The following is a 27,252-nucleotide window of genomic DNA, read 5'->3' as shown; positions in this document are numbered from 1 at the left end:
TCAGGTACTAGTGGTGGTCGTGCAAAAGCAAACTACACAACCATTTCATAGTGTCAGAAAATCTCTTTTTCCTCCATCTTTGCTTTATAAGATTAACTGTTGCTGTTTCGACTCCAACTTGTCTTGAAATATTGCGTTTTTTCCCCCATATTTATCATTCTTCTAAAAAACTTCAAAAATTTGGGTTTCCATTTCTCATTTTTGAAAGCAAAATAAACATCTTTTGACAATCCAGGCCTTTTGAACAAAAAACCACACACACACACCAACCTCCCTAACGCTCCCCCAGGTCAACCAGCAACAAAGCCACACATCACAATACAGGTAGCAGACAACAAATACAAGTTATTCTGGATGCTTAAAAGATCTTTATCTACCAATTCCTTCTATTTTGAAGTAGCGATTGTTGCAAGAGAGGTGGAAAATACTGTGATGCTATTGTCAAAAGAATCAAATCATGATATATCTGAATGCTCTCCCATCTTTTGCATCTCACAAGCTTGTATGTAAAGACTCTAAATTCTTTGCACTGCAAAAGCGCTAGAAAGTTTTTATTTAATTTTACTGTTATGATCTAGATCTGTTACAAATTCAAGCTGTTCAAAGCTATCAGGATATGCATTTGACAAAAATCAGCACATGCTCTGGAGCCTGAATTTGGAACAAGAGCAAAATTTGAGGAATTTAAAAATAATTATAGTACAGTTTGTATTCTAAAACATCAGTGCTTGTCTCTTCATTTATCAGAGCGCAGAACAGATCAGCGCATTGTGCAGAAACTTCCAAGAAGTCCAGGCGAGCAGTATGGAAGGACAGAAGGATAACCAGGATCCACCTCCACGACCACTGGCTCGCCACCTTTCTGATGCAGAGAGATTGAGGAAAGTCATCCAGGAACTTATGGACACTGAGAAATCCTATGTCAAGGTAATAAATAAAGAGAAAGCCTGGCTAGCTACACCTTTCTTTTTGAGGCTGGCCATAACTTATAGATGCTCTTAATATATTTCATGCTTACCTTTATGTAACAAGGGTCATAACATACAGAGTCTGCTTACTTAAATTGTTCCTGTTGTTTTAATAAGCTGTTATAGAGGCTGTATTTTAGCCAATTTGTATTTATATTGGAAAGTGGTAATTTGTAGGGAGTAGTTATCTGCAGTACTTGAACACTGGAGTCTTCCAGGGGATTTTTCCATAGTTTTCAAAATGAAAATAAATCCTGGTAGAACAGAACAGTCTCCTACAAATTATTAAAAAAAGAGTAACTGTGGAAAATAGTGCTTAATTATTTTTGAATCAGCAAAGCTAGAAGACACAGCTCCAGTTGCTTGTAACATCATAGATTTTATGTCTCCTTTGACTGATAAGCCCATAATTTGTTAGATATGTCTCTTCTTCTTATAAATTCAAAATTCATGTGGCTGAATGCCAAAAGAAATGTGATAGGCTTGATATCATTGACCTTCAGCAAGGAGGAATCATTTACCTGATCTCAAAAAACATACTTAGCGATATCTGCACTTGCTGCAGTTATGTGTATGGAAAACAAGAGAAAACACTTTCAGGCTGTTGTTTTTAGAGTATCTACCCACACACTAATACAACCATATGCCGTAAAGCTTGAGGAAACTTTACCGAACATGATCCCCTGTGTATGTCCAGCTGGTGTTTCTGATAGAGAAATCACTTGAACAAAGGAGGCATGACCATGGAGGTCACTGAAATGTGCAGTAGTACCAGGCAAAATCCTAGCAGGTTGTAAATGCTCATTATGGGGTTCTCAAAGAGATGCCCGTTATTCCTTCTCCATAAGAATTTCTGCCGTTTCTTTTCTCAGGGTCACAGAGCCCTGCAGTGTGGGCCCCAACCTTGCCGCCATGCTTTGGTGTGGGATAGTAAGTCTTCAAAAGTGGCACCAATTCTTTGAAGAAGTGACTGAAACAGCCCCTAATTATGCCTCCCTGACAATATAACCGAATGCTTTAATACCTGTAGGATTTTAAAACGTTGTATGTCCTTACAAATATTAGCGCTGCTGTTTAAATGAGTGGCTATTTATATGGTTTATCTAACATGCATGATTAAAACATTGATGCTGTTCACATCCACAGACCTTTGTACTCTTTAGAAAGCCATCATCTGTAACATTTTCTCCTCATGCTATACTAAAACATAATTTGTTATAATCAGTCTGTAAAGCCTTAAGGATGAAACATAAACATTACACTGAAATCAATTTGCTTTTAATTTAGCAATCACTTTAGTGCTAACAACACACAGGTGACTTTGTTACAGAAAAGGAATTTTATCTCTAGCTTACTCCTGAAAATTACCTGTAATCCCACAGTTGTCATATAAAGAGCAATTTCAAACTGTTACATAAAAAGTGAATAAATTCTGTTTCTTGCAGGACTTAAGCTGCCTCTTTGAGCTATACCTGGAGCCTCTTCAAAATGAAACCTTCCTTACCCAAGATGAGGTGAGGGAATAACCGAGAGATATTCTTTTCATTCTTTTATGGGTTAAGACCTTGGCATTTGGGTTTTTCATTGCTGAGAGCACAAGAGAAAAGGAAAACAAAGAACATAACAATAGGAATTACACCAGTCAGTGCCTTTCTGTTTGGTGCATGCGTCACTCCTTTTTTTAAATGGTAATTGTTCTGACTTAACTGCTAAGAAACCTTTAGGGTTTTGTAACAGCTTTTTTATAAAACCCATTCAATAGGTATTAATGAAGATGTTACTGGCCTTCGTGACCTCTTTGTGTGTCGTGTCTCCTTAGCGGACTGTTTTCTCAAGACCACAGTTAGATGTATGCAGTGCTGTACTTCATAGCCTGATGTTTTTCACAGATGGAGTCGTTGTTCGGCAGCCTGCCAGAAATGCTGGATTTTCAGAAGGTGTTTCTGGAGACCCTTGAAGATGGAATATCTTCTTCCTCAGATTTTAATACACTGGAAACACCATCCCAGTTCCGGGTAAATATTTGGTCATTAAATACCTCTCAATGTGCCTGGAAATGTTTGTGGAAATCCAGCTTTAAAACTCTGTTTCATATGGTTGCTTTTATGTTTGAAGCATTACTTTGGATTACAGACACCTATTCAGCAGTGAAAGATAAGTGCTATTTTCCATGGTTTTATCTTCCTTTTTCCCTTGGCAGAGGATGTAAAATGGGAGATGCAGAGTAGTCATACTTCTGAGTATGCTATGAAGTAGCAGCGCTTACGTGGTGCATCACTTTTGTAGAAAGGTTTTTGTTGCTGTGCTGAATTCTTCCCTGCCTTGTGCTCCCTGCTATGCCCAGTTCACTCGCTACAGACTGGAAACTCTTCCCGTTAAATGCAGCACGAGTTTCTCATGTTGCGAGGTCTCGGAGGGCATATGAAGTGTAGATGACTGTAGACTGTGCCCTTGTTGTGCTGTCTCCCTCTGTGGCACCACTCAGTACCTGACATAACTGGAGGAAGAAGGTTCCCCAGAGATGTTGTCACTGTCACAGAGCTGGGCGAGACTGCTGGCAGGTCTCCCTGACACTTGCTGCCTTTTGTGGAGCAAACATTGATTAAAAAGAGGGGAGAGGGCTGCTCTCCTCCTCCTCTTTCTCCTCCCCCTCCTCCTCCTTCACTACTTCTTGTCTTTCCTTTGGGAAGCATTTTTCTAAAAAGATCTCCCTCGTGATTCAGTCCCTCCCACATCTTCCCATCCTCCCCTTCATCCAAGAGAATGAGAGGTGCCCTGTAATTACCACCTGCCTCAAAGAAGGAAAACAGTTGGAAAGCAATCCTGTGTTTGTTTTATGCTGTCCCTTCTGGCTTTGGTGCTTCTGTGCCTTGCTTCCAAGTGCTCATGTGTTTTCTCAGCACAACATACCCTATTAAGTGTCTTGTTGATTTTTGTTCCTGTGCCACCTCAAAGATACAGTAAGTCAATGTCTACAGTGGTGTTATCTGCTCAGGGAGAACTGAGGAAAAAATGCAGGCTTTGCCTAAATAGGCTGAACTCTGCACCCTAAGAAAAACACAGAAACATCACAGAACTACTACCAGTAATGTATTCATGTAATATATATATATATATATAAAGTATTATATATATATATATTATAGGATATAGAAATAAAGATAGTAGATATTCACATCGTTGAGCCTCTGTGTTATGTGCCTGACCATTTATTTTGGATTCTAGTGATGAAGTAAATACTTTGATTGTGTTGATTTCAGAAATTGCTGTTTTCCCTTGGAGGATCCTTTCTGTATTATGCTGACCACTTTAAACTGTACAGTGGCTTCTGTGCCAACCACATCAAAGTTCAGAAAGTTCTCGAGAGAGGTAATTTATTTTCGTCATTACTGTAATTCATTAGCATGAATTTAAATGTCAGTGAAGCGCTGTAACAAATCTCCTTGACTTGCAGAGAATATTGGTACAAAGCAAGGGCTAACAGGGTATCTTTCAATAGAAATAGCTGAGATCTGCAGTTCTGCTAAAGCATGGTATAGAACTGAAGGAGTTTCTTTTGTGACAACTAAGCAGTAGCCTGAAGAGCAACAGAAACATCTGGCCACAAGTTTGTGCTGTCTGCAGATGCAGCTCATACTCCAAAAAGCAGCAGCTGTATTTGGTTTGCATATGCTTGCATGTTAAAGGATGGATGTCAATCAAAGCTGCAACAAATGGCAGAGTAAGCGAGGAATTACTTCCTCTGCTATCACATTTTTTTTTAATTTGATGCAGAACAGGTCTGCAGTGCAGTGGAAAAATGATACTGAAGAATAATGTCACTTTGAAATAGTTATTCTCTTAGCCCTTCTGTATATTATTTAATGCAGGAAATGATTATGAAGTGAATGGTGTAAAGCACCTATTGAAAAATGTGAGGCTTTTGGTGCTGGTTACACACTGCAATTCTCTGCTTTCAAACTATTACTTCCACGTTCAGCTGACCGACTGTTTTATTTGTATTTAGCCAAAACAGATAGTGCCTTTAAGGCCTTTCTGGACGCTCGCAATCCCACAAAGCAACACTCTTCTACACTGGAGTCATACCTCATAAAGCCTGTTCAGAGAGTGCTGAAATACCCTCTGCTTTTAAAAGAGCTGGTGTCTCTGACCGACAACGAGAGTGAGGAGCACTATCATTTGACAGGTAACTTCTTGCATTCCTCTACTGGATTGAATATGAGATAAGTTTGTTTTCCAAGCTTTTCTGAAGATGCAGGTAGTCATTCTGATAGACAGCACAAAACTCATCAAAACCTAGAGAATTTCCTCCCTCTCATTAAAAATAGCAAGTAGCCTTCTTGTGCTTTTAGCAGAAATTCCCACTTGGTGTGTCCAAGTCCCTGTGAGAGGTATATATGCCCAGGATTTGTCATGACAAATAGGACTGGGGTCTTTCTCCTGAATTCTTGTGACAGGAGCATATCAGATCATTGTGTTGTTCTTGCACCTGGGAAACACTGACCAAAGCTCCATCTTGTGGTTATTAAGTTCTTGAAATGTGTCAAAGTTTAGCAGCGTCACAAAAGGAAATTTTATTTGTTTGAGGCTTGGCTGTGACTCTTGCTTGCGTAGAAGTGTCCTGTATCAAAGCTCTGCTGTTTTCCCACTCAGAAAGACTTGTCTGCCTAATACATATTAGGGTTGATTGTTTTTCTAGGCTCAGATGCTTGGGACTTCACCCTGGCAAATTCCAGTTCAGGTCTGTCAGCAGCTCATAGATGAAAGTCCAGAGATTTATTTTATGGATCGATTTTCATTTTAACAAAATAGATTCAGGCCAAATATACTGTCAGCAAAAAGTCAAAAGGCTGTTACTGACTTCAAATGGAGCTTCTAGTACTGATTCTTTGCCATTACAACCAGGCTGGGGGTGACTCAATTGCAGGTCAGGGGAAATGCCAAGCTGCTAAAAGACTATACCATTAAGAGCTGGTAGAACTAGAGAAACTAAGTGCCCTTCTCCAAGTCCTTTGTGGATTAACATAGAAGTAATGAAACCTAGTGTCACTCTTGTCTGGAAAACAAAATTTAAACAAAACCTGACTACCAGCATTTAATTTCAAGGATAACAATCAGTGAGGAATTTGCACAACCTAGCACTGTATTTCTTTATCCATTTTGTGGAGAGCCAAATTCAATTGGTTTCCATTGAAGCTCATCAAATGACTTACTCTAGTATGGATGTAGATTACTCTGGAGAGCCCAGTGGCCCCATTTATACACAATGCAAAACTTAATCGTGTTTACTATCATGCTGTTGTGAGCCCCCAAATATACGAATATTCATCACTAGAACACATTGCAGGCTTTTTCAGGTACTTAAGAGATCAGGCAAGCATTTTTCACTTACTCTGATCAGAAAGCATACTTTCTGCAGTTGCTATGAGAAGCACTGATCTAAACCTAGAATTCTGTTCACAAACCCTTGGAATGCTGCAAAAGTTTGGCTGCTTCAAGTACAATTCAATAAAAAATGTCATGTTTAGAAAATACAATTGAATTACATAGCTGTCTATGAAATTTTTAAACCTTACAGAAGCACTGAAGGCAATGGAAAAAGTAGCAAGTCACATCAATGAGATGCAGAAGATTTATGAAGATTACGGCACTGTATTTGATCAACTGGTTGCAGATCAAAGTGGAACAGAGAAGGAGGTAAGAGAAGGAACACGTTTTATTCACTCCTGAAGCGTTATCCCACTAGCTGTTTGGTGCCTTTATCTTTCCTGAAGTAATTTTGGGAACTTATTTGTGCTGGGCATCATTCATTCTCCTTTAATATTGTGACTTCTTTTTCATATATGCCTGTGAAGTTTCTTTTTGTCACTAGGTTACAGTAAAAATTTTCAGACAGCTGCCAGAGCTGCCTTCTGGACTGACAAGAATTGCAAGCAGGCATAGACACAGTTCTCAACAGCAAAAAATAAAGACATCCTCCTTCTCTCAAATGCTGCAGAGATTATCTATGCCCAAAGGCATTTAGATTTTATGCTTCAGACTTCTTAAGTTCTTAAGACTTTTTTTTTTCCACCCGTATAAATGAAAGTGGCAATTCTAGGGGATTCACATTAATGTCTGTTACTCTCATTCTCTACACTTCTAGTGCTGAGGCATCCATGAGTATCTGACAGAGCAAAAGCAATTAGTTGAATGAACTGTGTGCGCACATCTCCCTGAACTGGGGCAGCAAGGTCTCAGCTTAGCCATTTACATTAAATGATTACTAATCAGATCAAATCAGTAAAGGTGGAGATCAGATATGAAAGATGCCAGCTCAGTTGTTTTATTTCCTCGTAAAGCCAAATTGCCCTCCACTGGCTATGTAGTTTCCCATTATTTATAGGAAACAAACCTGACAGCCTGAGGGATTCTTCAGTTTCACGTTGTGGTCCACCGAAGAAAGAAGACCCTTGGAGAACTAGGCCTCCATTAATTTTGCCATTGACAGCATCATTAATACTAATTACTCCATAGAAATTAAAGATACGTACAGCTAATAAATCAGGCAGTTCACAACTGGCTATACATAAATGACAGGTCATCAGATCAACTTAATATTCTTCTAAGTTATTAATAGCAAGAACTTCTATGCAGCTTCCGTAACTTAGGTGCTATTACTTTTTATGTTATTATCTATTTTTAAAAGGGAATTACTCATGCTTTCCTGCCTTAGTGTAAATCTGTCTTGCTAAAGACAGTAACATACAGTACAGTAAATACATTACAGTAACGTTACATACAGTAAATAAACACATCCTCAGTGTTATCCATGTGTACTCACTTTAACATTTTACTCACATCTGTGGATCACAGCATTGATGTATCAATTGTTTATATTTTTATTAATTGTCTATATTTTTATTTATTGTTATAATTCAATGCAGGTGACCGAGCTTTCCATGGGAGAACTTCTGATGCACTCTACAGTTTCCTGGCTGAATCCTTTTCCATCGTTGGGCAAAGCAAGAAAAGACCTTGAACTTACAGTGTTTGGTAAGTGTCTTCCTTCACGACTCTCTGCTCTTTCAGATCTAGCTATCTAGGCTAGACTTGTGTCTGAAAACATACACAGAACTGTAAGACTTCCTAACATGAAAAGTTTCCGTTCATTTATTTGGTGTTACTGTTTGATCCAACCTCAGCTGCTCTATGTGTAATCTATGGAAAACAGTGATTTTCAAGAGACAATATTCTCTCTAGAACAATATGCTAAATCAGTCTTTCACAGGAGACTTGTAGGAAAACAGAGATTTATTCCACTCCTGGCAATCCAGCCTCACCTCTGTTTTACAACTGTTGCATCAAAATGTGTTGTCTGGCAATCTCCATACATGTTATTTTAACCTGAAAAACGGAAGTGGAAATGAGAGCATACAACCAAACATTTCACTGAATACTATATATATATATTGTTAATCATTTAATAATTACCTGAGTAATCAAAAGGTTCCAGTCAAGCATGGTATGCACTTATCCATTTCTTAAAAAAAAAACAAAAACACACCAACTTTTCTTTAAAATGTCATTTAAGAAGACAAGTTTCTCTTCCTCAGTGCTGTCAAGTACTCCTCCCCTCGAAAAGCATGACAGATTAGGGGAGGGCATGCTTCCCTCTAGAAGAACAAGCAGGAGCATTTCCACAGGTTCACCTGAATGAGCTTCTCAGTGATCCACACATGCCAGACACTTGAGCCCAGGAACTGGGAGTTCCCAGCAGGACATGTATGAATGAAAGGACTCTGGACTGATGCCTAGTTTAGACTGCTCATCTGTCACTTGGGAAGTTTTATTCCCACTTCAAAAACTGTGTGGGCAGCATGGAAAATGCACCCAAAATGTGGGACTGAGGAAAACTATGCCAAGCTCTGGGGTAAACGTGCTCGCTGTGGCTTTGTCCTGGCTCCTGTAGGCCTGAGACCCAGCTGCTTATCATTGCCTCTCTCTTCTCTTCCACTGGAAGGAAATGTGGATGCATGGGCAAAGGATAGAACTATACAGCCTTCAAATCCAATCTGGGATCCAGGACTGATCTGGAGAGCCATCCCATAGTTCAGGTGCAGCTTGAATGCACCTGTTTTTCTGTTCCCTCTTTATTGATTAGAGAGAACATGTCCCCGCCTCATAGGAGGCTGAGAGAGTAGATAACATGAGTGAGCCACTCCAGTCAGATGCTGTGGAAGACAGTTTCCAACTGAACAAAACGCTGACCTGCAGGAAGAACAGACTTACCTTACTTGTTCACCACACTTGTTCACCACAAAATCTGAAGTTGCTATTGCATGAACAAGTATAGAATGAAAAAGTCAATTGTCACTTTAATACAGGGCAGATGCTTCTCAATCAGTACACTTATCTTACCCTCTGACTATAATATTCAGCTTCTTCAAGATATTTTCATCAAATACTACACCTGTAATTAACAGTAGTTTTCTTTTCTTTTTTTTTTTTTTTGTAGTCTTTAAGAGGGCTGTAATACTGGTGTATAAGGAGAACTACAAACTGAAAAAGAAAATGGTAAGTCTGGTGTCAGTTAAGTGGTAAATATTTATACCCAGGATCCTGCTGCAGTGTAAGATGCACCACCAGTGCTGAAGGGGAGTGACTGTGGTAAAATGCCACCTTGTCTCACTGGGCTGGAATTTTAGCTAGTACAGCTAAAGCAAATTCTCAGTATCTATGTAACAATAAGTATTTTTGGTTGTTTAGTAAGCAGCACCATCTCCTCTGTGTGAGCTACACGCTAGTTCTGCCAGGTGGAATATGAAACACTGCCATGTAGGAATCATGGTCTTTCAGATGGCATTTTTGGTGGCCAGCGTTAACACAGCGAGGGTTAAGAACCACTGTTTATAGACCCTTGACTGCTTTGAAGGGAAAGGGAGCACTATAAATATAACCTGCTCTGGCCCCATTTACAAAACTGTAATACTGAAGCAGCAAGCTGTATACCTTGAGTACCGGTGGTGAAGTACTGCAACCTGCAAATTGTAACAGATGGAGGGGCTTTAAAAGTAGCAGTAGCTACATGATTAATGTATTCTGCTAGTCTACAGTCAGGTTTCTTCATGGGAAATTTGTACCCTAGCACCACTTATATGTAAAGTATTTTTTTAATTCATTAAAAACAAATGCTTTTAGAAGTTGAAACAAGTACAAATTCCAAAGCTGTGTCTATCACCATTTCAACTACATTTACAATGTAGGGCACTGAAGGAAAAAGCCTAACTGCACTTTCTCCTGAGAGGTGGGTCCTTCTAAAACTAACACCAAAAATACTTCTTTGACTTCTGCTTCTTAGAAATATCCTTTCTTTGTTTTTGCAGCCTACTAATGTTCGTGCTGGACATACATATGGTGACTTGGATCCATTTAAGTTCCGCTGGCTGATTCCTTTATCTGCTCTTCAAGTCCGACTGGGTAACACAGCAGGTAATTTCCTTGCACTGAATACTTTGGAATGAAGAGTTTTCTGGGATTCTGTGTTACTGCTTCTTCTATTCATCTTTTTGGAGCCTCTGGAAACGGGTGTTGAGAAAGTAATATCTACTGTTGTCTCTGCCCTCAGGGGGCACAGAGTTGATTCATAAACGCTCTCCATTTGATATGCTGACTTCGTCTCTCTTCTTCCATGAGTTCAGGAAGGTGCAAAATGATGTGAAGGAATGACAGAATAGAAATACCCCATGAAAAGATACTGTGAACAGGGTGGGCATTTACCTTTGACATCTTGGTGATGCCCTTATGCTTTTGTGTGTGCTAACTCTTGCATTTTTCCAAACGTGGGAAAGTTGACTGCACAATCTGTGGTAGTATAAGGCTGTGGTTTTGTTTTCTCTCTGAGTTGATCTTTGTGATCCTATCCAGTTGTGTATCTTGTGTAAAGTGTCACTAGAGGAAGGAGCTCTACACTGCTCTTTCTAATACCAATGGTTTTGTGAAGTAAATACAAAAATAATGCTTCCTTCCATGCACAGGAACAGAGAACAGCTGTATCTGGGAACTGATTCACACAAAGTCAGAGCTAGAAGGCAGGCCAGAAACAATTTTTCAGCTGTGCAGCAGGTAAGCTTTACGTGGAGGTTGTACTTGACAAATTACATTAATGGATTTAAAAAAATAAGAGCTCCTCTCCCACCCCCCGTGACCTTTGCGTCAGCACTTCTGAAGCATGTCTCATTCTTTAAATCCAGGCACTATGCCAGTGTTTAACTGCGTAAAATATAACAATTTGAAATTAGAGTGAACTTGGTGAAGTGATCCAATGTCAGAAATCTGCACAGGCATATGATGATAAATGCCAGTATGATCTGGGCAAAGTAACTAACTTTACCAGATTCTTGGTTGGTTAGCAGAAACTACCTTCTGATAAAGACCACTCAGAGGGTAATCCCTTGGGTCCTGAAGTTACTTTCAGGCTGTTTTATCTAAGCAAGTAACAAAGATCTCAAAACACAAAGTGTGTAGAATGCCTAACAACACAGAACAATGTTAACTGCAAAACCACTACTAAAGAAATTGAGTGAAAAAACTACTACTGTAAATGACAGCAGAAAGCAGGAGGGCAGATTTTATTCCAGGTGTCTTACTTCAGAGGGAAAAATGCGGTTATCTGTTTTCTTAACTTGCAGTGACTCTGAGAACAAGACTAACATCGTGAAGGTGATCCGTTCTATTTTGCGGGAGAATTTCAGACGCCACATAAAGTGTGACCTACCTCTGGAGAAAACCTGTAAAGATCGCCTTGTCCCACTCAAGAACCGTGTGCCTGCAACAGCTAAACTGGGTAAGAAACAGGTTTTCAAAGTGAAAAACAGGCTGGAATCTAGAGTTGGCAGAAGATTCACAATTGTTAACATGACTGTAGTGTCGTACCAGACACACAAATCCCATTTCTTTTTCAGGTTGGGTAGCTGTGGTGACAGTTCTCCACAACTCAGTGCGTGCCAAGAGCTAAAAGAGATAAGCAAGCTTGCTGTCTCTCACTGTTGATTTGTCATTAGCTGGCTTAAGGGAAGATTTAATAAGGCCCAAATTAATTTTGCTGGTTAGAAACAGAGTCCCTTTGGCATGCAGAATACTGTGTTCTTTCCTCTGGGTTATCTCTAGTGACTCAGCCTTGGTAACATTTAAAGCTAAAACAACTGACAAAAGGCAGGGGTTTCGCTTCTTTCAGTGCACTTAATCTGCATTCCCAGCAGCTATCCTAATTAATTAAGCAAGGCTTCAGATTTTTTAGCTAACTGAGTAGGTGTTGGCTACTAGTATTTCTAGTTCTCCATGTGTTCAGCTGACTGTAAAATTCCCATTACAATGCAGGAAGGGGGACAGTTTGGGCCCTCTAGTGCTTGAAGTGCCTGTGTCAGTTTTGCTTTCCCGTAGATGTGTGTAAATCATTACTGCCATTTTTGGAGGATTTTGCATAGATTGCACATGAAAGCAAGCACATAGCCCTGGGTGGGGTAGGTAGAGTGAAAAATCTGCCACTTGATTAAGCTGTCAGTATCAGAATGCTGACACACCTGCCCTTGGACCATTATCAAGTGAGACTCTGTACACTGTGACTGGAAGGGGGCTATTGAGACAGACAGCATAACCAGATAACATTTTGATGAGAAAATGAAACTGCCTTCTTCCTCTGCACAGCTTCCACAAGGTCTCTGAAGGTACTGAAGAGCTCACCCAGCAGTGAGTGGAACGGTGAGCAGGGGAAAGGCACCTTCCAGGATTCTGATGAGTGCAGCCTGAGCAGCAGCACTCAGAGCAGCAGCTGCCACACCACAGAGAGCATACAGGAGCCCAAAACCTCATCTCCTGAGAAACATGTACAGAGCTGTGCCTCCGACTTTTCTAATGCTCTTGTCAAGGAATCTGATATTCTCAGCGATGATGATGACGACTATCAGAGCCTAAAGAAGGGCAGCCCTACTAAAGACATTGAAATACAGTTCCAACAGCTGAAGATTTCAGAGGAACCTAGTACTGACTCTGAACGAGATCAAGCTGCTGAAAAGGAGGAAGGAGATCGTTTCAAGACAGGAGACCATCCAAAGCTGGTGCGTGGCCACTTCTGCCCAGTGAAGCGAAAAGTGAACAGCACAAAGCGTAACAGAGGAACTTTGACAGCAATGCAAGAACGTCACCAATCCCTTGACAGTCACTCTGATGCTGCAAACTTGGATCTGAACTCTATTTTAGAGAGGGAATTTAGCGTCCAGAGTTTAACGTCTGTAGTTAATGAGGATTGTTTTTATGAAGCTGTGGAGAGGCATGGAAAATCCTAGCTTGAAAATGTTCATTTGAAGTCCACATAAAATTCAACAAACTTATTTTGCTTTAAAACCAGTGAATTCATGGAAGCCGCAGCAAAACTACTATCTGATTTTGTGCACTAATACATTTTTTCCACAAGAACAGCTGTAAAGGATTCTTAAGTTATTTTAATTTATTGTGGATCAAAAATAGATTAAGTTGGCCAAGGTCTGTAAATTAGTTCATCCCTTTCAAGCAGTTACTGAGATCATGTAGTATTCTTGGGGAGGGGAAGGAGGGCCTTGTTAGTACTTTAAATTATGTGGAAAAGGTGCTAGCGAGTGGCAGAGGGGCATTGCAGTGGAAAGCAGCATTACAAAATGACTTCTTCAATACCTTGGGCATTTAATTTCTTTGGTTTTCATTTTTGCTTTATTTAAAGCAGAATTAAGTTATTTTAATGTGTTTTAGTGCACAATAGTGCAGAAATTACATTTTTGTATGTCTCAAGATGCTGTTTATACTTATATATATGTGTAAATACAAAAAACAAAGCTTGGCCTGTAATCTTTTATTTGACTGTATTTTTTATTTTCTCTACCAGCCTGTACAGTAAAAGACACAAGTATTGTACTTAGCCATGTTTTCTACTTTTTATCATGCTGCTTTTCTCTGGTTAGAGCTTAAAATCCCAAGTTCTTTGCTTTTGTATACATGAGAAGAGTATTAGCAGACCTTGAGGCAATCTGTGCACTTTATCCTCCTGTAAGCCAGTCACTTGAGTATATTTATACAAGGCTTTTGGTTTTGTTTTTTAAATTACTCTGCACAGTAGGATTTTCCCAGATAAAAAGAGCACAAAACCCTAAACAACATCTTTCTTACATGCTGAAGTACGAAAATTTTGTTACTTTCTTTGTTGCAATAATGCACTCCCATTCATACAAAATGCATTATTCCAACTTAATTACATATCTCCCGACATAATCTCCCGACATACCTTGTTCTGGGTATTTGTTCTGTCCATTCCCCTGAAGTAAGAACCACCTGTAGGCAACTTTGTAACTGGACTGTCCTATAACTTTTGTCTACAGCTGAATGAAATGAATAAATAAAATGGAAAAGCCCTCTCCACCACTTTTTCCAAAGTATTTCTTCCATACCTGAACAGATGTAGGAAGATATAAATCAACACCAGTCAACATCATCAGTGAGTTAAATCCAAATTCAGTTCACTGCAATTACAGCTGTTACAGCTAATTTTCCTCTTCAGTTTGTTCTGTCTGACTGGTATTTTTAGGTAAATGCTGCCGCTTCTTCTGCTTCAGTTCTTCTCTGTAATTGTATGCAAAAAGGCTTGGGTCTTCCTCACACATTTTCCTGTATGTATTGCACAGATTTCTGAAGTGTGACATGGACAGCTGAAAAGGACGCAGAGTTGGATCAACATCTGCTGCCATCATCAACTCTTCTGTTTTTTTCAAACGTTCACTTTCAGGAAACAAGGTCCTACAGGCAGGGCAAAGAGCAGAAAAACAAGTTCAGACAATTCAGACAACTAAGTTTCCCCTAAGAGAGGCAAAGTTCTCTTGGGATTTTACATACTCTTAGTATAGGCCATTGTCTAAGCAAATGGAAATATATACAAGGGCCATTTTTCTGCAAATGCGATTTATAACAACATTGGAAATTACTTACATATATTATACATTGAACACACACTATATGCTCATGATTCACAATATTAAAAAAAAGAGCTTTTGGGTATGGATACTGTCACAGAGCCTTCTTGGAATTAGCCTAATATTTAGAGAGCAACAACAGATTCCAATTTGGTTTGTCCTGATCTATTTTGCACATGACTTTTTTTAGGATGTATCATTCCAATGGGACAGATATTGTTATCACTTGTCATTAATAGTGTAATTCCAATGCCAGAAAAAAAAAAAAGCTAAGGAGGAAGAAAGTAATATTTAATTATTGTTCATGTTTTAATATGGAAGATGTGCCTGGAGTCCTAGATTTCATTTTCTGCTCTGTCACTGTTCACAGATGGTCAAATAAGCTCATGTATTCTGTCACCTGACACATTAGCATCTTTCTTTCACAAGTTCCCCAAATCTTAATAATATTAGTTCTAATGATTTTAAATGTCTCGCAAAAATGCATTAACAAAATGCCAACTACTGCAAGTACTAGCTGACTAGCTCTTACTTGCACTCATTCTGTCTACAATAGGCTAGGAAGGCAGAAAATTTGCACATGGTTGATGTGCATGTCTCAATTTTGAAATTACCTGCCTTTGTCTTACATACATAAGACCTAAAAATGCTGTGCAGTGAATACAATAGCACATCCCACGCCCCCAGACTGTGCTTTGCGGGTTGCCTGGACAAGCTAGTCAAAAGGCTTTGTATAAATAAAAGTTGACTCTTGGTGGAGACAGAGCACAAAGCTAAGGAGGTTTAAAATGACAAGAGAAGGATGGAATTTCTAGGAACAACCTGGTTTAAAGTAGTGTGCCACAAGGCCTTGATTAAAAATTTCTCCAATATTTTCAGCATCGTTGTCAGCAAAGTTAAAATGGATCAGGACTTTGATCCTTTCTTAAGTTATTCTCACCTTTAAACTGATAGTTAAAAGGTGTTCCTCAAGCCAAATATATTTAATCACCTTTTATACAAAGACTATGAACCATCTTATAAACACACATGAGCAGTAACTCAAACTATTTTTCTTCATCGACTTAGTACCTTAATCCAACATGCCACATCTCTCTCAGGTGTCAGAGGTTGAACAAAAATGTACACTAATTTTTGTTTTCATACAATACCTTGTAACTAATGCAATAACCCCATTATGCACCAGCAGTTGCTGTTGTTTTTTTTTTTCAGGTCAACTAAAGAATAAGAGGATTGTGGTTCTTTGCTGCATGCTAGGGCTAAAGCACGTTAATCTGTTATGGACTATGTGATGTCCAAAAATTCAGATTTGCCTTCCTTGCCTCAAAAGAATGCGGAGCACTTATTAGCTACTTCAAATTACACAATAGTTTTATTTTATTTAAAAAAAACCTTGGCACAAATATTCTGCATAACATATACATGCTGACTGCGTGTGCCTTCTGCTTACATTGTCAACTGAAGCCACTGTTTCACAAAGAAAAAAACTTTAAATCAAATACAAACCCAGACAGTTTGCATAACTCAGTTTCTCACTACCTCCAAATGGATACTCAAACGTTAGCACAGGTGCAGCAACATTCACAAACACTGATCAAATGTTTGCATCCCAGCCATCAATACCATGCATTGCCTCAGGCAAAAAAAAAAAAAAAAACAGAACACTACCCCATCTAAAAAACTAGAGGCAAAATTCTCTGTTCACCTTCAAAATAGCAACAAAGAAGGCATGTAGTTCCACAAGGTCTTATCCACTCTAATTCTAAACTGCTTCAAAATCTTGTCCAGCAAAATTCAGCTAGCCAAAACTATAGCTGTATGCCTCCAGAACCTCACCACAGCTCTGTCACATATTTCTACAAGACTGAATGCCGGCTTTTCCCATACCAAATCAGACACGTGTCTGTGCTAGAGTTTTAACAGGACCCCTGGAGAACAGACAGAAGTTTTCCTGCATCAGTTACAGAACCTAGTAAATTCTCTCAGCAAGACATGGGGCTTTTTAAAGAGGCAATAAGAACTCCATACAAGGGCAGGCACAGAAACAAGAATTTGACCTTTTGCCACTATCCCTCATTTCCCACAGATCAAATTCTTTCCCCACACACCGCAAGCTTCAATTCAGAATTTTGAGACTTTCATTTTTTGAACTCAACAAACAAATGCTGTTGTTTTTGGGGTTTTGTTTTGTTTGTTTGTCCATTTGTTTTAAAGTATCTGAGACAGACAAACTATTGGAAAGATCACCAATTTATCCCAGTAATTTTAACAGCTTCAATTGCACTAACAGAAATGCAGAGTAATTATTCTACAACTAAAGCAGAGAAACATTCGCCTCTCAATTTTGTATCTAAAAATCATTCTGAAATGGAAAGATTTGATGAACTATGATAACATCTATAAATAAAATGCATGGCTAGAAGTGTTATCAACTGATGTAGTAGCATTTACAAAAACATGGCCCGAGAATTTTTCTTTAAAGTTTCTTACTCGATTCCGCGGAAGCAGTGTTTTCTTCTAAACTGAAAAGCACTTCGAACCACTTTTTCTACTAGCTCAAACGGCTGCTGTATCTTTGGTTGCACCAATGGAGTGAAATGCACTACAGCCACATCCACCTATAAGGAAAAGCAAAATATCAACTATTTGAGTAGATGTAGTCCTTTGAGAGGCATAATTTCTTTAGCGTTAACAAGTTAGGCAGCAGGAAACAGGCAGAACACAGGAAGACATTGTGACAGGTAACAGCTGTGTGATGACTAGTGTCATAGTATTTGACTTGGCTTGACTTTCAAAGCCCTGGAGAATTTTAGTCTTTCTTAGTTATCTACATATTTCTAATTAGCTCACATGCCGGTAGTCCTTGGTACTTTTTTCCCCATGGCACCTCCTCCATCAAGAACAACTTCCACGTAATCTGGAAAGTAATTAGCACTTCTTTCTTGAGATCCTTCCACAAGACAATTCTAACGTGATACACAGACAGTATTCGATATACAGACTGAAGGGCAGTTGGAAAAAATGGTATTATAATTAGAAATCAAATCCATTCCCTATATATTTTCTGTTGCTCTAGGGCTTTCGCAAAATGCGAGCCAAGGACCTACCTTTCAATATATTAAGAATTTAAAAACCTAGCCTATTCAAAGGAATGATGGGTTGAAAGAAATTTGCATTCAATTTAAGTGACAACTGAACTCTGTATTTACACTGTGTTCCATCACACTTAATCCAAAAGCGTTTTTGAATGCTTCCACACATCTCTCTCTCAAGTTTGTTTATTCTTTTATAGTTCTAAAATCAGCTTGGTTCACAGACCTCTCTCTTCCCCTGTGTCTGAAAACAGAATGAAACAACATCCTGCCTTCGACACACAGATGTACACTTTATATACACAGATGTACATATAAAAACACACACAATATGTCATGCAATTACAGCAACATTGTATTATGTCGAAACACCCTAAAAAAAACAACACATTCAGAGAATGCTTTTTTTCCCACTTCTCCACTTTTTCTGTAAGCTAGAGAGTCAAGACCAACACAGAAAATTTATTTACAGGACTAAAACACAAAAATAGTAAATAAAAAAAGTTACAAGAGCTTATTTAATTAAAAGTGAGATGACAAATCAAAACCTGACATATGGAATATGCAGAGAAATGCAGATAGATGTTTTTGCAAAGCCGCTTCTGAATCTCTCACGTGCTTCCACGCTTGTCAGGAAGACCACCAGCACACAGTGAAAACTTGGGTTCACACTGAGTGTCTGAAAAGTTGATCTTTTAAAACAGGGTAAATATATGCTTCACATGACCAACTCCTTGCACAGAAATACTAAGGGCTTATTTATATACGTGTATGTTTATCTACTTTTTTATTATGCAATATAAAAATACCTTTCCCCCACAAAACTAGGGACAAGAAAACCACCAGAGACCATTTGGGATCTCCTAGTCCCTCAGTTTTGCAGAACTGCTCCTACATGAGGTATGAAGATGCTTTTGGTTTTGAGAGCAGGACCTGCATCTTTAAAAACAAAATTCTAAGGCAGAGGAACAGAGAACACCGTCTAGAAGCAGTGTAGAATTCAAATGAAAAAAACAGCTCAATTTGCAATCTCAAGGCCAGTGGGCAATAATTTCTGCTTCTGAACCAGAACGCAGCTCTCCTCAGCATTTGTTCCATTGCAGACACGGTTTTCTTTGGACCCCAGGAAAGCTGCCTGGTAGCTATAGCAACAGATACAGGGCAAAGCTTTTTACTTGTAATGGGCCGCTCCTTTACAATGACACAAGCTATTTTTCCCTAACCTTTTTAATATGCATAAAACAGAGAGAAGAATTATGAAAGCCAAAACAGAGTTCATGAGAGCACTTAGAAAGCACAAGTTCATTTTATTAAATTTTGTCCTTTATTAAAGGATAATTTGATTGGTAACACTCTTCTTGCCCACCAAGTACACTAGTAATGTTTACAAAATAATGCTCAATTCTTATAAAATAATGAATATGGAAGTTATCCTACTGGTATATCCTGAACCGTCAATAGCATAACTACTCTCCCTTACTGTATTAGTATATGAGTATATAGTATATATTCAGCATATAGTATTTATATAGTATAATAAAATATAGTATATATAATAAATATAGTATTTATTTAGTATATATTTAGTATATAGTTCATGTTCTAGTAAGGCAGGAGGAACACGTGACAGTACAATTTAATTCAGTCTGCTGCCTTGCTCATGAAATCAGCACTTGAAATTAGAGTAAGCCTAAATGAGACAGTTTTACTACTCGTTAAACATAAAGGTCTCTTGATGGGCAATGCATGTATCTGGCAACAAGCCTGTTAAAAGAAAACTCACAAATCCCCTTCCAAGCTGTCATTTTCTCCTATAAGGAACTGAAACCTAAGCAGAACATACTACACTTCATTAGAACGGACTGTGTGAGTTCCTGAAAGACAGTCCTAAATCAGCACTTTCATCAACCGAGTGGTCAGTACCAGCACTGTACCTGTCTACTACAGACAAATGCTAGGTCTAACACCAGATACATCTATCCCGTAGCGGTCTTCTGACGTGAGGGTTTCATTTTGGTTCCCTTCCAGCAGAAAATAACTGCAGCACTGCACTAATAGCAATAATCTAATTCCTGTGCAACAACAGCCTTGTAAAACTTAACTCCATTGCCACTAGGCTCGTATCACCTCCAGGGCTTGAAAAAAGTCCCTTGAATGTTTTGTGCTTTTGAGTTACAATTTAGATGATAATCTCTTTCATACCTTTGGTGCTCATCTTCATCTGGTTTCCTTCCCTACATCTTCAGAAGGAGCATGGTAGAAACAAAGGTCAAGACTATTTTCAGACACAAGCTTATTACTGCTGATATTACATTTTAAGAATCATTCCCGAAGTATTTTTTAAGTAGCGAAGGCACTGGTGTTTTTTCTGACGTAAACTAAGAATATGTAAGTATGGTTCAACTCAAAGGTCCACCAGGTCTAATAAGCAGCACTCACACACACAGAGAAAGAGCACCAGAACAAGTCAAACAAACAGCAAAACTTGTCCAGGATGCCCACTCTCCTGCAATCTGTGCGCAGGGACCTGCTGAGTTAAAAATGATGTCTTCGCATTTACTAAATTTCAAGGGATTTTTCTACCAAGAATTTGGCCTAGTTGCTTTTGAATGCCTGCAAGTATTGTGCATATCCCTGTACTGTGTGGAGACAAGGTTTTACAGTTTATGCATGCAGGAGGCAACGTAGCCCTTTCACTTTGCAGCTGTGCCATCTACTATTTTTAATACACAACTCCTTCTTATCATACTGGAAATATGGAATTTTCCTTCCCAATCGTACTTTGAACTTCCCAGTCCTTTAACATAACCCTCATAAACAACACCACACCAGCATGAAAAGGCACTGGATTATTTTTTCTCATACAGAAGTTAAAGCATCTGATTGCCTTAGTAACCACTTGGAGCAAGGAGCCATCAAGATATGGGTTTACAAAGTACCAAAGTGAACTACACTACAAAACTCTAAAAAAAACCAACCAAACAAAAAAACACAGATTAACGAATTCAGACTATTGCTGCATGTGTGTTTTTCCCCTTGTGTCACTTCATATGTATTTGCCTCATTGGCAAATGAAAATAAAATAATTTTGATCCCTCAAATCTTTTACACCACAAAGATGAACACAGGAAACCAAAAGCCAGAAATAGAACCTACGGTTTTATCGCCGCTGCAAGCAGCAAGACTCAAGCAGCAAGACTTCTCCCAGCTTCTCGATTTCTCACACTGACTTGTTGAGGCCACTTCACCTACAAGTTGTAGGTACCATATAAGCTTTATTAGTAACTTTATTCCTATATTCTTTTACATAGAATGATAACAAAGTAAAGGATGACCTACAGAAGACCAAAGCTATTAAGGACTGATGGGCAAAACTTGTAGCTGAATGGAAATATGCTGCTGTTCCAATTAGAAATTAAAATACATTGCATAGTTCTTTCCTAGGGAGTTTAAACTTATAATAAGATTATATGTGATGAAAAAAAAAAAAAAAAGGAGAGAGAAAGAAAAAAAATAGAAAACTGTCTAGCTCTCAGACCAACTTAAATGAATCCTACCTACCCCCATCCCTGAATTCGTAAATCTATGGTTTCTGGATTATCAAGATTTTACTCCTCCTTTTAATCACTGTTTACAGTTTTCATCATAGAAGCTGGATATCATGATGTATTTAGCACGAAGGGCCTCCATGTATTTTTCTCTATAATCTCTTTGCTTTCCCTTACTAAGTGTTTGTCAAACAAAACTCATTAAACAAAGTAGTCCTTTATTCTCTGCTAGATGGAACTAAGAGAGGGAACAAACAACAGTACTGCACTTGCTGTAGAGAACAGAAAAAACAACACTCCAAGAAATTTTGTTAATACACGCCAATGCAGTTTTATATGAGAAGGGACAGTTCCACTCAAGAGAAACTGTATTTTTCCAGGACATCTACAGTGAAGAAAACATCTCAGACCTCACATCGAGCAGTAAGTGATACACAAACAGAAATGTACGATAACTGTGTGTTTTATTACACTTACAGTGCTTATAGTTGAATTTATCATGCCCTTAAATCAGTTCACCCCGTTAATTATAATATATGATTACCATTTGCAGTGCTTTGGGTTTATGCTTACATGCTTGAAAATGCTGAAATTTTAAAAAGGATGCAATAAAATGCTAACTCGAGATCCTAATTAGATCTTCCAGAATATGCTTTTGAATGACTTTGAGCTACCTAGATGTGTCAGTTCCTTCTCTAGAAGGAAGATAAGACATCTTTCCCATGGGCCTGATATAGCAAATGATATATATTTGCCAAAGCAACTCTACACAGACTGAACAAACCGAAGGGATCTGGAAATAGGGAAGACCTGGAAATAAGATTTTTAAATAGAGTAACTTAGCATATTCACCTTAACTATAATAATTTGATATATACATATATTTATGCTGGACAGAGTTAGCACATTCTTAAACTATTACCTGAATTAAGTAAAATACATAAATTCTAGTTTATTACTAACCCTGCACTACAAAATTAGAGAATTACTTGATATGTAATACTACTAAAGACATAGTGATCAAAAATTTGCAGTTTATGCACAAAAAGGTGAAATAAGAGTATAATGCCATCGTTATTTTGTGCTCTACTTAATTCAACTTCATCCCTATTATTATAGCTTTTCAAAAAAGTTTTAACAATACTGAACAATAACATTAAAATTGGTCTTATTTAGACAGAATGTCTGAGAAAGCATAAGGACTGCTCTTTCTTTATCAGGCTGATAAAAAACAAAACTGGCCAATTACAGAGCCCCACTCAAAAGGCAGGACAGCTTTTCTAATCCACATCACTGGTTTCAAAACATTTTTCTTCATCTGCTACCCCAACAGTCCAATTGATGTAACACCAATGGTTCTGTCTTCACAGGTGTGTCCTACTACCCAAATGTTCTACTCTGTCAAATTAAACTTGACCCTTTATGCAAGATTTTTTTTTTAAAACCTTTTTTTTTTAAATTTTCACTGTATGGCAAATTTGCAAATTATTTCCGATGGCTTTCTGATTAAAAATGCACTTACACAACTGAGTTGCTCCTTATCAGTATTAAAGCCAGTATTTTATTTTATAAACAACAACACATCATATTCACACTTAGAATGGACTTGCTAAGACTGTTGATCTATGTCAAGGACTGAGAATCACTGCCTGAAATAAAGCAGTGATTCAGAAATGTTACTTACATAAGTTAACCATGAAATATTGCAAGAACTAAGCACCTTCTTATTCTTCTTCAAAAACAAGAGAATTGGGATCAGTTACCAAAGAAAAGAACGACAATATTTAAAGACCTGAAATAAAGGGTTGCTTTGAACTATACTTTAAACAAAAGATAACAATGTTCATTGTTAAAAAACAGTCAACAGGAGCTACAGTTACATCTACCAACACACTTAAGGTGCATTAAGAGTACAATATATTTTTCACCAATGTGTTTTTCTACAGTGGCTTCTAACCTGCAAGTTTCTAATGTACCATTCAAAATGTTTATTTGTCTAGTATGCCTGCAATCTGTATATGATTACTGAGTGCAACTCCAGTAAAGTAAGTTTTGTTTGATGGCTTTTAATCACGTATGAAAGAGCAGCCCCTTCTTACAAGCCATGCTAACACTGTCCATTTGTCGTCATTTACGTTTGAGTGCCTTGCATGCAGCTGCTCTCATCTGCTTCAGGGTCACGTTCAGATACTCATTCAGATAGCTCTGATTTCAAATGCAAGCCTTTTTTGTTTGCTGATTTTTTTTTTCTTTCTGGCTGCACTTCTCCTCCTCCCCCTCCTCCCCTTCCTCCCTATCGCACAGACGGCTCCAGCCCCGGCTACGAAGCTGCCAACCAGTTACACACGTTTACAGGAGAGAAACGGGCAGACAAAAGGGGACAGCAGCTAACCATGGCATCAGCCGGTCTGCAGTTCTTTGCTTTTATGCTGGCTTTGTTTGGTGCTTTTGGAGACATCGCAGCCACCTTGCTACCAAACTGGAAGGTGAACGCAGATGTTGGTTCAAATATCATAACAGCTATAACACAGATGCAAGGACTTTGGATGGACTGCACGTGGTACAGCACCGGGATGTTTAGCTGCACCCTGAAGTACTCCGTTCTCTCGCTGCCCGTCTACATCCAGGCTGCACGGACCACCATGGTACTGTCTTGCATCCTGTCAGCTTTTGGCATCTGCATCTCTACAGTTGGAATGAAATGCACAAAACTGGGAGGGGACACTGACAGCAAAAGTCACACTTGCTTTGCTGGAGGAGTCTGCTTCGTTCTTGCGGGAATCTTTGGATTAGTACCGACATCGTGGTACACGAGAGAAATCATTTCAAATTTTCTGGACCAGACCATTCCAGAAAGCAGTAAACACGAACCGGGAGGAGCGGTTTATATAGGATTCATTTCAGCAGGGTTTCTGCTTATCGCAGGTGTGATCTTCTGTACTTCCTGTTTCAAAAAGCAGCAAGGAGCATGGATTTACCCTCCAAAGCAGCAGCATTTCCCATCCACACAGCAGGAGAACAATGCAGGTTACAACTTGAAGGACTACGTGTAAATATAGTTGTTTCTATCCATTGAGGCTTTTTTTTTTGTGCTAAGTGTAGTTTGAGTACTTTAAAGAATGTATAACACTTAAATTTTCTTACATCTGGGCTGCAGTTATATTTATGCAAGGTATTTTGGTTTTAGTGAGATCACCAGAAAGAATGAGGTAGGAAACAATGCTTAAGTCTCCTGCAAAAGTACTTTTCGGTTGATTTTTCAAACCATTCTTTTCAACTTTCCAAGTAACATTTGCTGAATAGAAAGGAATTATTTCAACATAAGCAACAGTACAATTAATGTAATAGTGGCTTTTTACAGCCAAGATGCTTAAAAACAATCTATTTATCAAATCAGGCTATCAGTAACATAGAATGCTTCATAGAGTATTTTACTTTTTCTCTTTATCTATGATGTAAGGAAAAAGAAAAAAAAAACACACAACACAAAACAAAAAACACCTCTCTGTCCAAGAAGCCCAACTGAATGGCCTTTAAGCAACAGGCACATTTGCCTTTCATTATCAGTTCCAAATTGTCTTGGTAACTAGATTTTCTAAAAGGAAAAAACCAACCAACCATGCAAACAAACCAAAAACAAAAAACAAAGCAAGAAAAAGAACAACAACAAAACACACACACAAAGACCTGTACCCCCCCCACCTTAGCTGCATTGTTTATTTGCATATCAGGATGAAGAATCAGCAGTACTATTCAGATGGTGCCAAAAATGTGTCTTCCCTCCTCAAACTGCCACCTGCTGTGGGTTTCCTTTATTATTGTTACAGAAATGCCTATTGGGCATTCTCCAATTGCTACTAATCTATCACTACATAATGAACGTTAGATTTGAGGAGCCCTACAACAGAAATGTAACCAAGACTATGAAAACATCTGTAAACTGTAGCGCACAGGATGCAAACCATTTATCTTTGCACATGAAAAATCTGGAAGCCTTCTGGCTTACATTTGCTCAAATTAACTTTTAGCAGCTCAAACACTACAGCTACCATCTATTGTCTTGAACATTTCTGGCCTTCTAGAAGAATTTCACAGGTGCTTTTAATAATTCCACTAAGGCCCACACCCAGGTATTCCATTACTGTAAAATGTAATATACAGTGGTGATAAAGAAACTGCTTCTTCGTTTAAATGTATTTTGTTAACCCCCTTATTTTGAATAATAATCATAGATCCTTTAACCTTTTCTTTCAACACGCAGATTTTATTTCTTATTGCTCACTGGCAGAGATGTCCTATCGAAATGCTTCCCCAAATGAAAATCAAATTGATGTTAACTTGCTAGCACAGGTAACATGATGCAGGCCACTACATTTAGGAATACGATAATTCCGGACAAGTCTTTCAATAAATCCAACTGATACGTATTCTGTGTACCTATATACAACTTTCACTTCCCATGTTATTAGCCTGAAATTTGTAAGAACAGTATAAATTATACTGTTATCTATTATAACAGTGTAATGTTATATATATAACATTATATACAGAGATAATTTACAGAAAAAGTAAAAACTTCTGTTACAGCATTTTAGAAAGTGAAATGCTTTATACATCTAGTAATGTAAAGTGTTTTTGTTCTACTGCCCATATTCTCTGAATGGAACTTCATCTTGCTTTTATTACTGCTGCTACATGGCCATTTTGAACTTCCTATCTATTCATCAAGGAACTCATTTTGCACTATTCCTAACATTGTCATCAACAGTTTGCTAGTATTGTGGAGAATGAGCTATGAGCAAAAGGCCATTTTTTCTTTGCTTAAGACACAACGCTGTGCAGCACTGTTCCATGAACCAGAAGCCGATTCCGTTTCAACTTTCATAGGTATTGTTAAAAAAATATTCATTCATTGAGCAAATGAGGTAAACAACTCATTCCCACAAACCATGCTTCTCCACCTTTAGGAAGGGTCTGACATGACACTATGCTGTGATTATTGCTAATACATGGGAATTAAAACAAACATTTATAAAACAAGAATCTAAGATGTTTTTAGAGGAGGACATATGAAAAATATAATAATTGCATACTACAAGTGAAATGAAGTATTCTTAAGATATATAAGCAGCAAGTTTTTAGTTCTAAAAACTTTACACAGAAGTACCTGAACATCTTTGTATGCCTATGAAATAAAAATCAAGCACTGAGCTGCATCATTCACAATACACTGCAAGGGCTTTCCAAGAATGTAAAGGTTCTATCAGCAACAGTAACACCTCAAACTATGTCATTCTACTGCTAAGGGAGACAGGGACAATACAGAAGATCAGTCTACAACAGGCGTTTGAAAGAAACAAAATACAGAGGTCCTGGGACCATCTGAAAAGCTTATACTTTCTGTTTTTGCATTATAATCAATATTTGCTTTAAATCAAAGAAATATATTGAATTAATACATGCTTGCCTTTATTGGTACTCCCTTTTTTATAGGATTTGCTTATATTGAGATGTTTGTCACCCCTCCGTGAGCTTTCTCTCTCTCTCAGTCAGCAAAGACCTTTTCAATAAAGGAAAATGGGAGTATCGGTTAGAGCTTCCCAGTTCTGAGATAAAGATGGCAGGAGCTTTTTCACTACATCTCTACTATGTTCTCAAATCACTGCCACCT

General features: G+C 38.3%; 3 protein-coding genes across 7 annotated transcripts in view; 2 read left to right on the top strand and 1 right to left on the bottom strand.

Moving 5' to 3' along the window:
* TIAM2 (TIAM Rac1 associated GEF 2) overlaps nt 1-13,896 on the top strand; it is a 137,896-nt gene extending 124,000 nt beyond the window's left edge. For all 5 annotated transcript variants that reach the window (XM_083830958.1, XM_083830959.1, XM_083830962.1 and 2 more), the window contains 12 exons: nt 748-927; nt 2,414-2,482; nt 2,858-2,983; nt 4,229-4,337; nt 4,975-5,154; nt 6,547-6,665; nt 7,895-8,003; nt 9,466-9,524; nt 10,334-10,439; nt 10,985-11,072; nt 11,639-11,793; nt 12,654-13,896. In XM_083830958.1, the coding sequence (XP_083687084.1) occupies nt 748-927; nt 2,414-2,482; nt 2,858-2,983; nt 4,229-4,337; nt 4,975-5,154; nt 6,547-6,665; nt 7,895-8,003; nt 9,466-9,524; nt 10,334-10,439; nt 10,985-11,072; nt 11,639-11,793; nt 12,654-13,291 (1,938 nt within the window). In that variant the 3' untranslated portion in view covers nt 13,292-13,896. The remainder of the gene's footprint in view (nt 1-747; nt 928-2,413; nt 2,483-2,857; nt 2,984-4,228; nt 4,338-4,974; nt 5,155-6,546; nt 6,666-7,894; nt 8,004-9,465; nt 9,525-10,333; nt 10,440-10,984; nt 11,073-11,638; nt 11,794-12,653) is intronic.
* TFB1M (transcription factor B1, mitochondrial) overlaps nt 13,829-27,252 on the bottom strand; it is a 28,178-nt gene continuing 14,754 nt past the window's right edge. The window contains exons 7-8 of the mRNA XM_083830975.1: nt 17,432-17,559; nt 13,829-14,768 (exon numbers count right to left, since the gene is read on the bottom strand). Of these exons, the coding sequence (XP_083687101.1) occupies nt 14,516-14,768; nt 17,432-17,559 (381 nt within the window). The 3' untranslated portion in view covers nt 13,829-14,515. The remainder of the gene's footprint in view (nt 14,769-17,431; nt 17,560-27,252) is intronic.
* CLDN20 (claudin 20) lies at nt 17,566-27,124 on the top strand. Its single transcript, XM_083830991.1, has 2 exons — nt 17,566-22,004; nt 23,886-27,124. Exon 2 carries the CDS (start codon nt 23,975-23,977, stop codon nt 24,632-24,634), a length of 660 nt encoding a protein of 219 aa, XP_083687117.1. The 5' UTR covers nt 17,566-22,004; nt 23,886-23,974; the 3' UTR covers nt 24,635-27,124.

The sequence above is a fragment of the Anser anser genome (genome assembly GCF_964211835.1).
Source record: "Anser anser genome assembly, chromosome: 3".
Classification (NCBI taxonomy): Eukaryota; Metazoa; Chordata; class Aves; order Anseriformes; family Anatidae; genus Anser; species Anser anser.
The sequence above is the reverse complement of the archived record's forward strand: the minus strand, read 5'-3'. Positions and strand labels throughout refer to the sequence as shown.

Coding starts and splice junctions, on each gene's coding strand:
- CLDN20 (XM_083830991.1), top strand. CDS start 23,975: ATGGCATCAGCCGGTCTGCAGTTCTTTGCTTTTATGCTGGCTTTGTTT.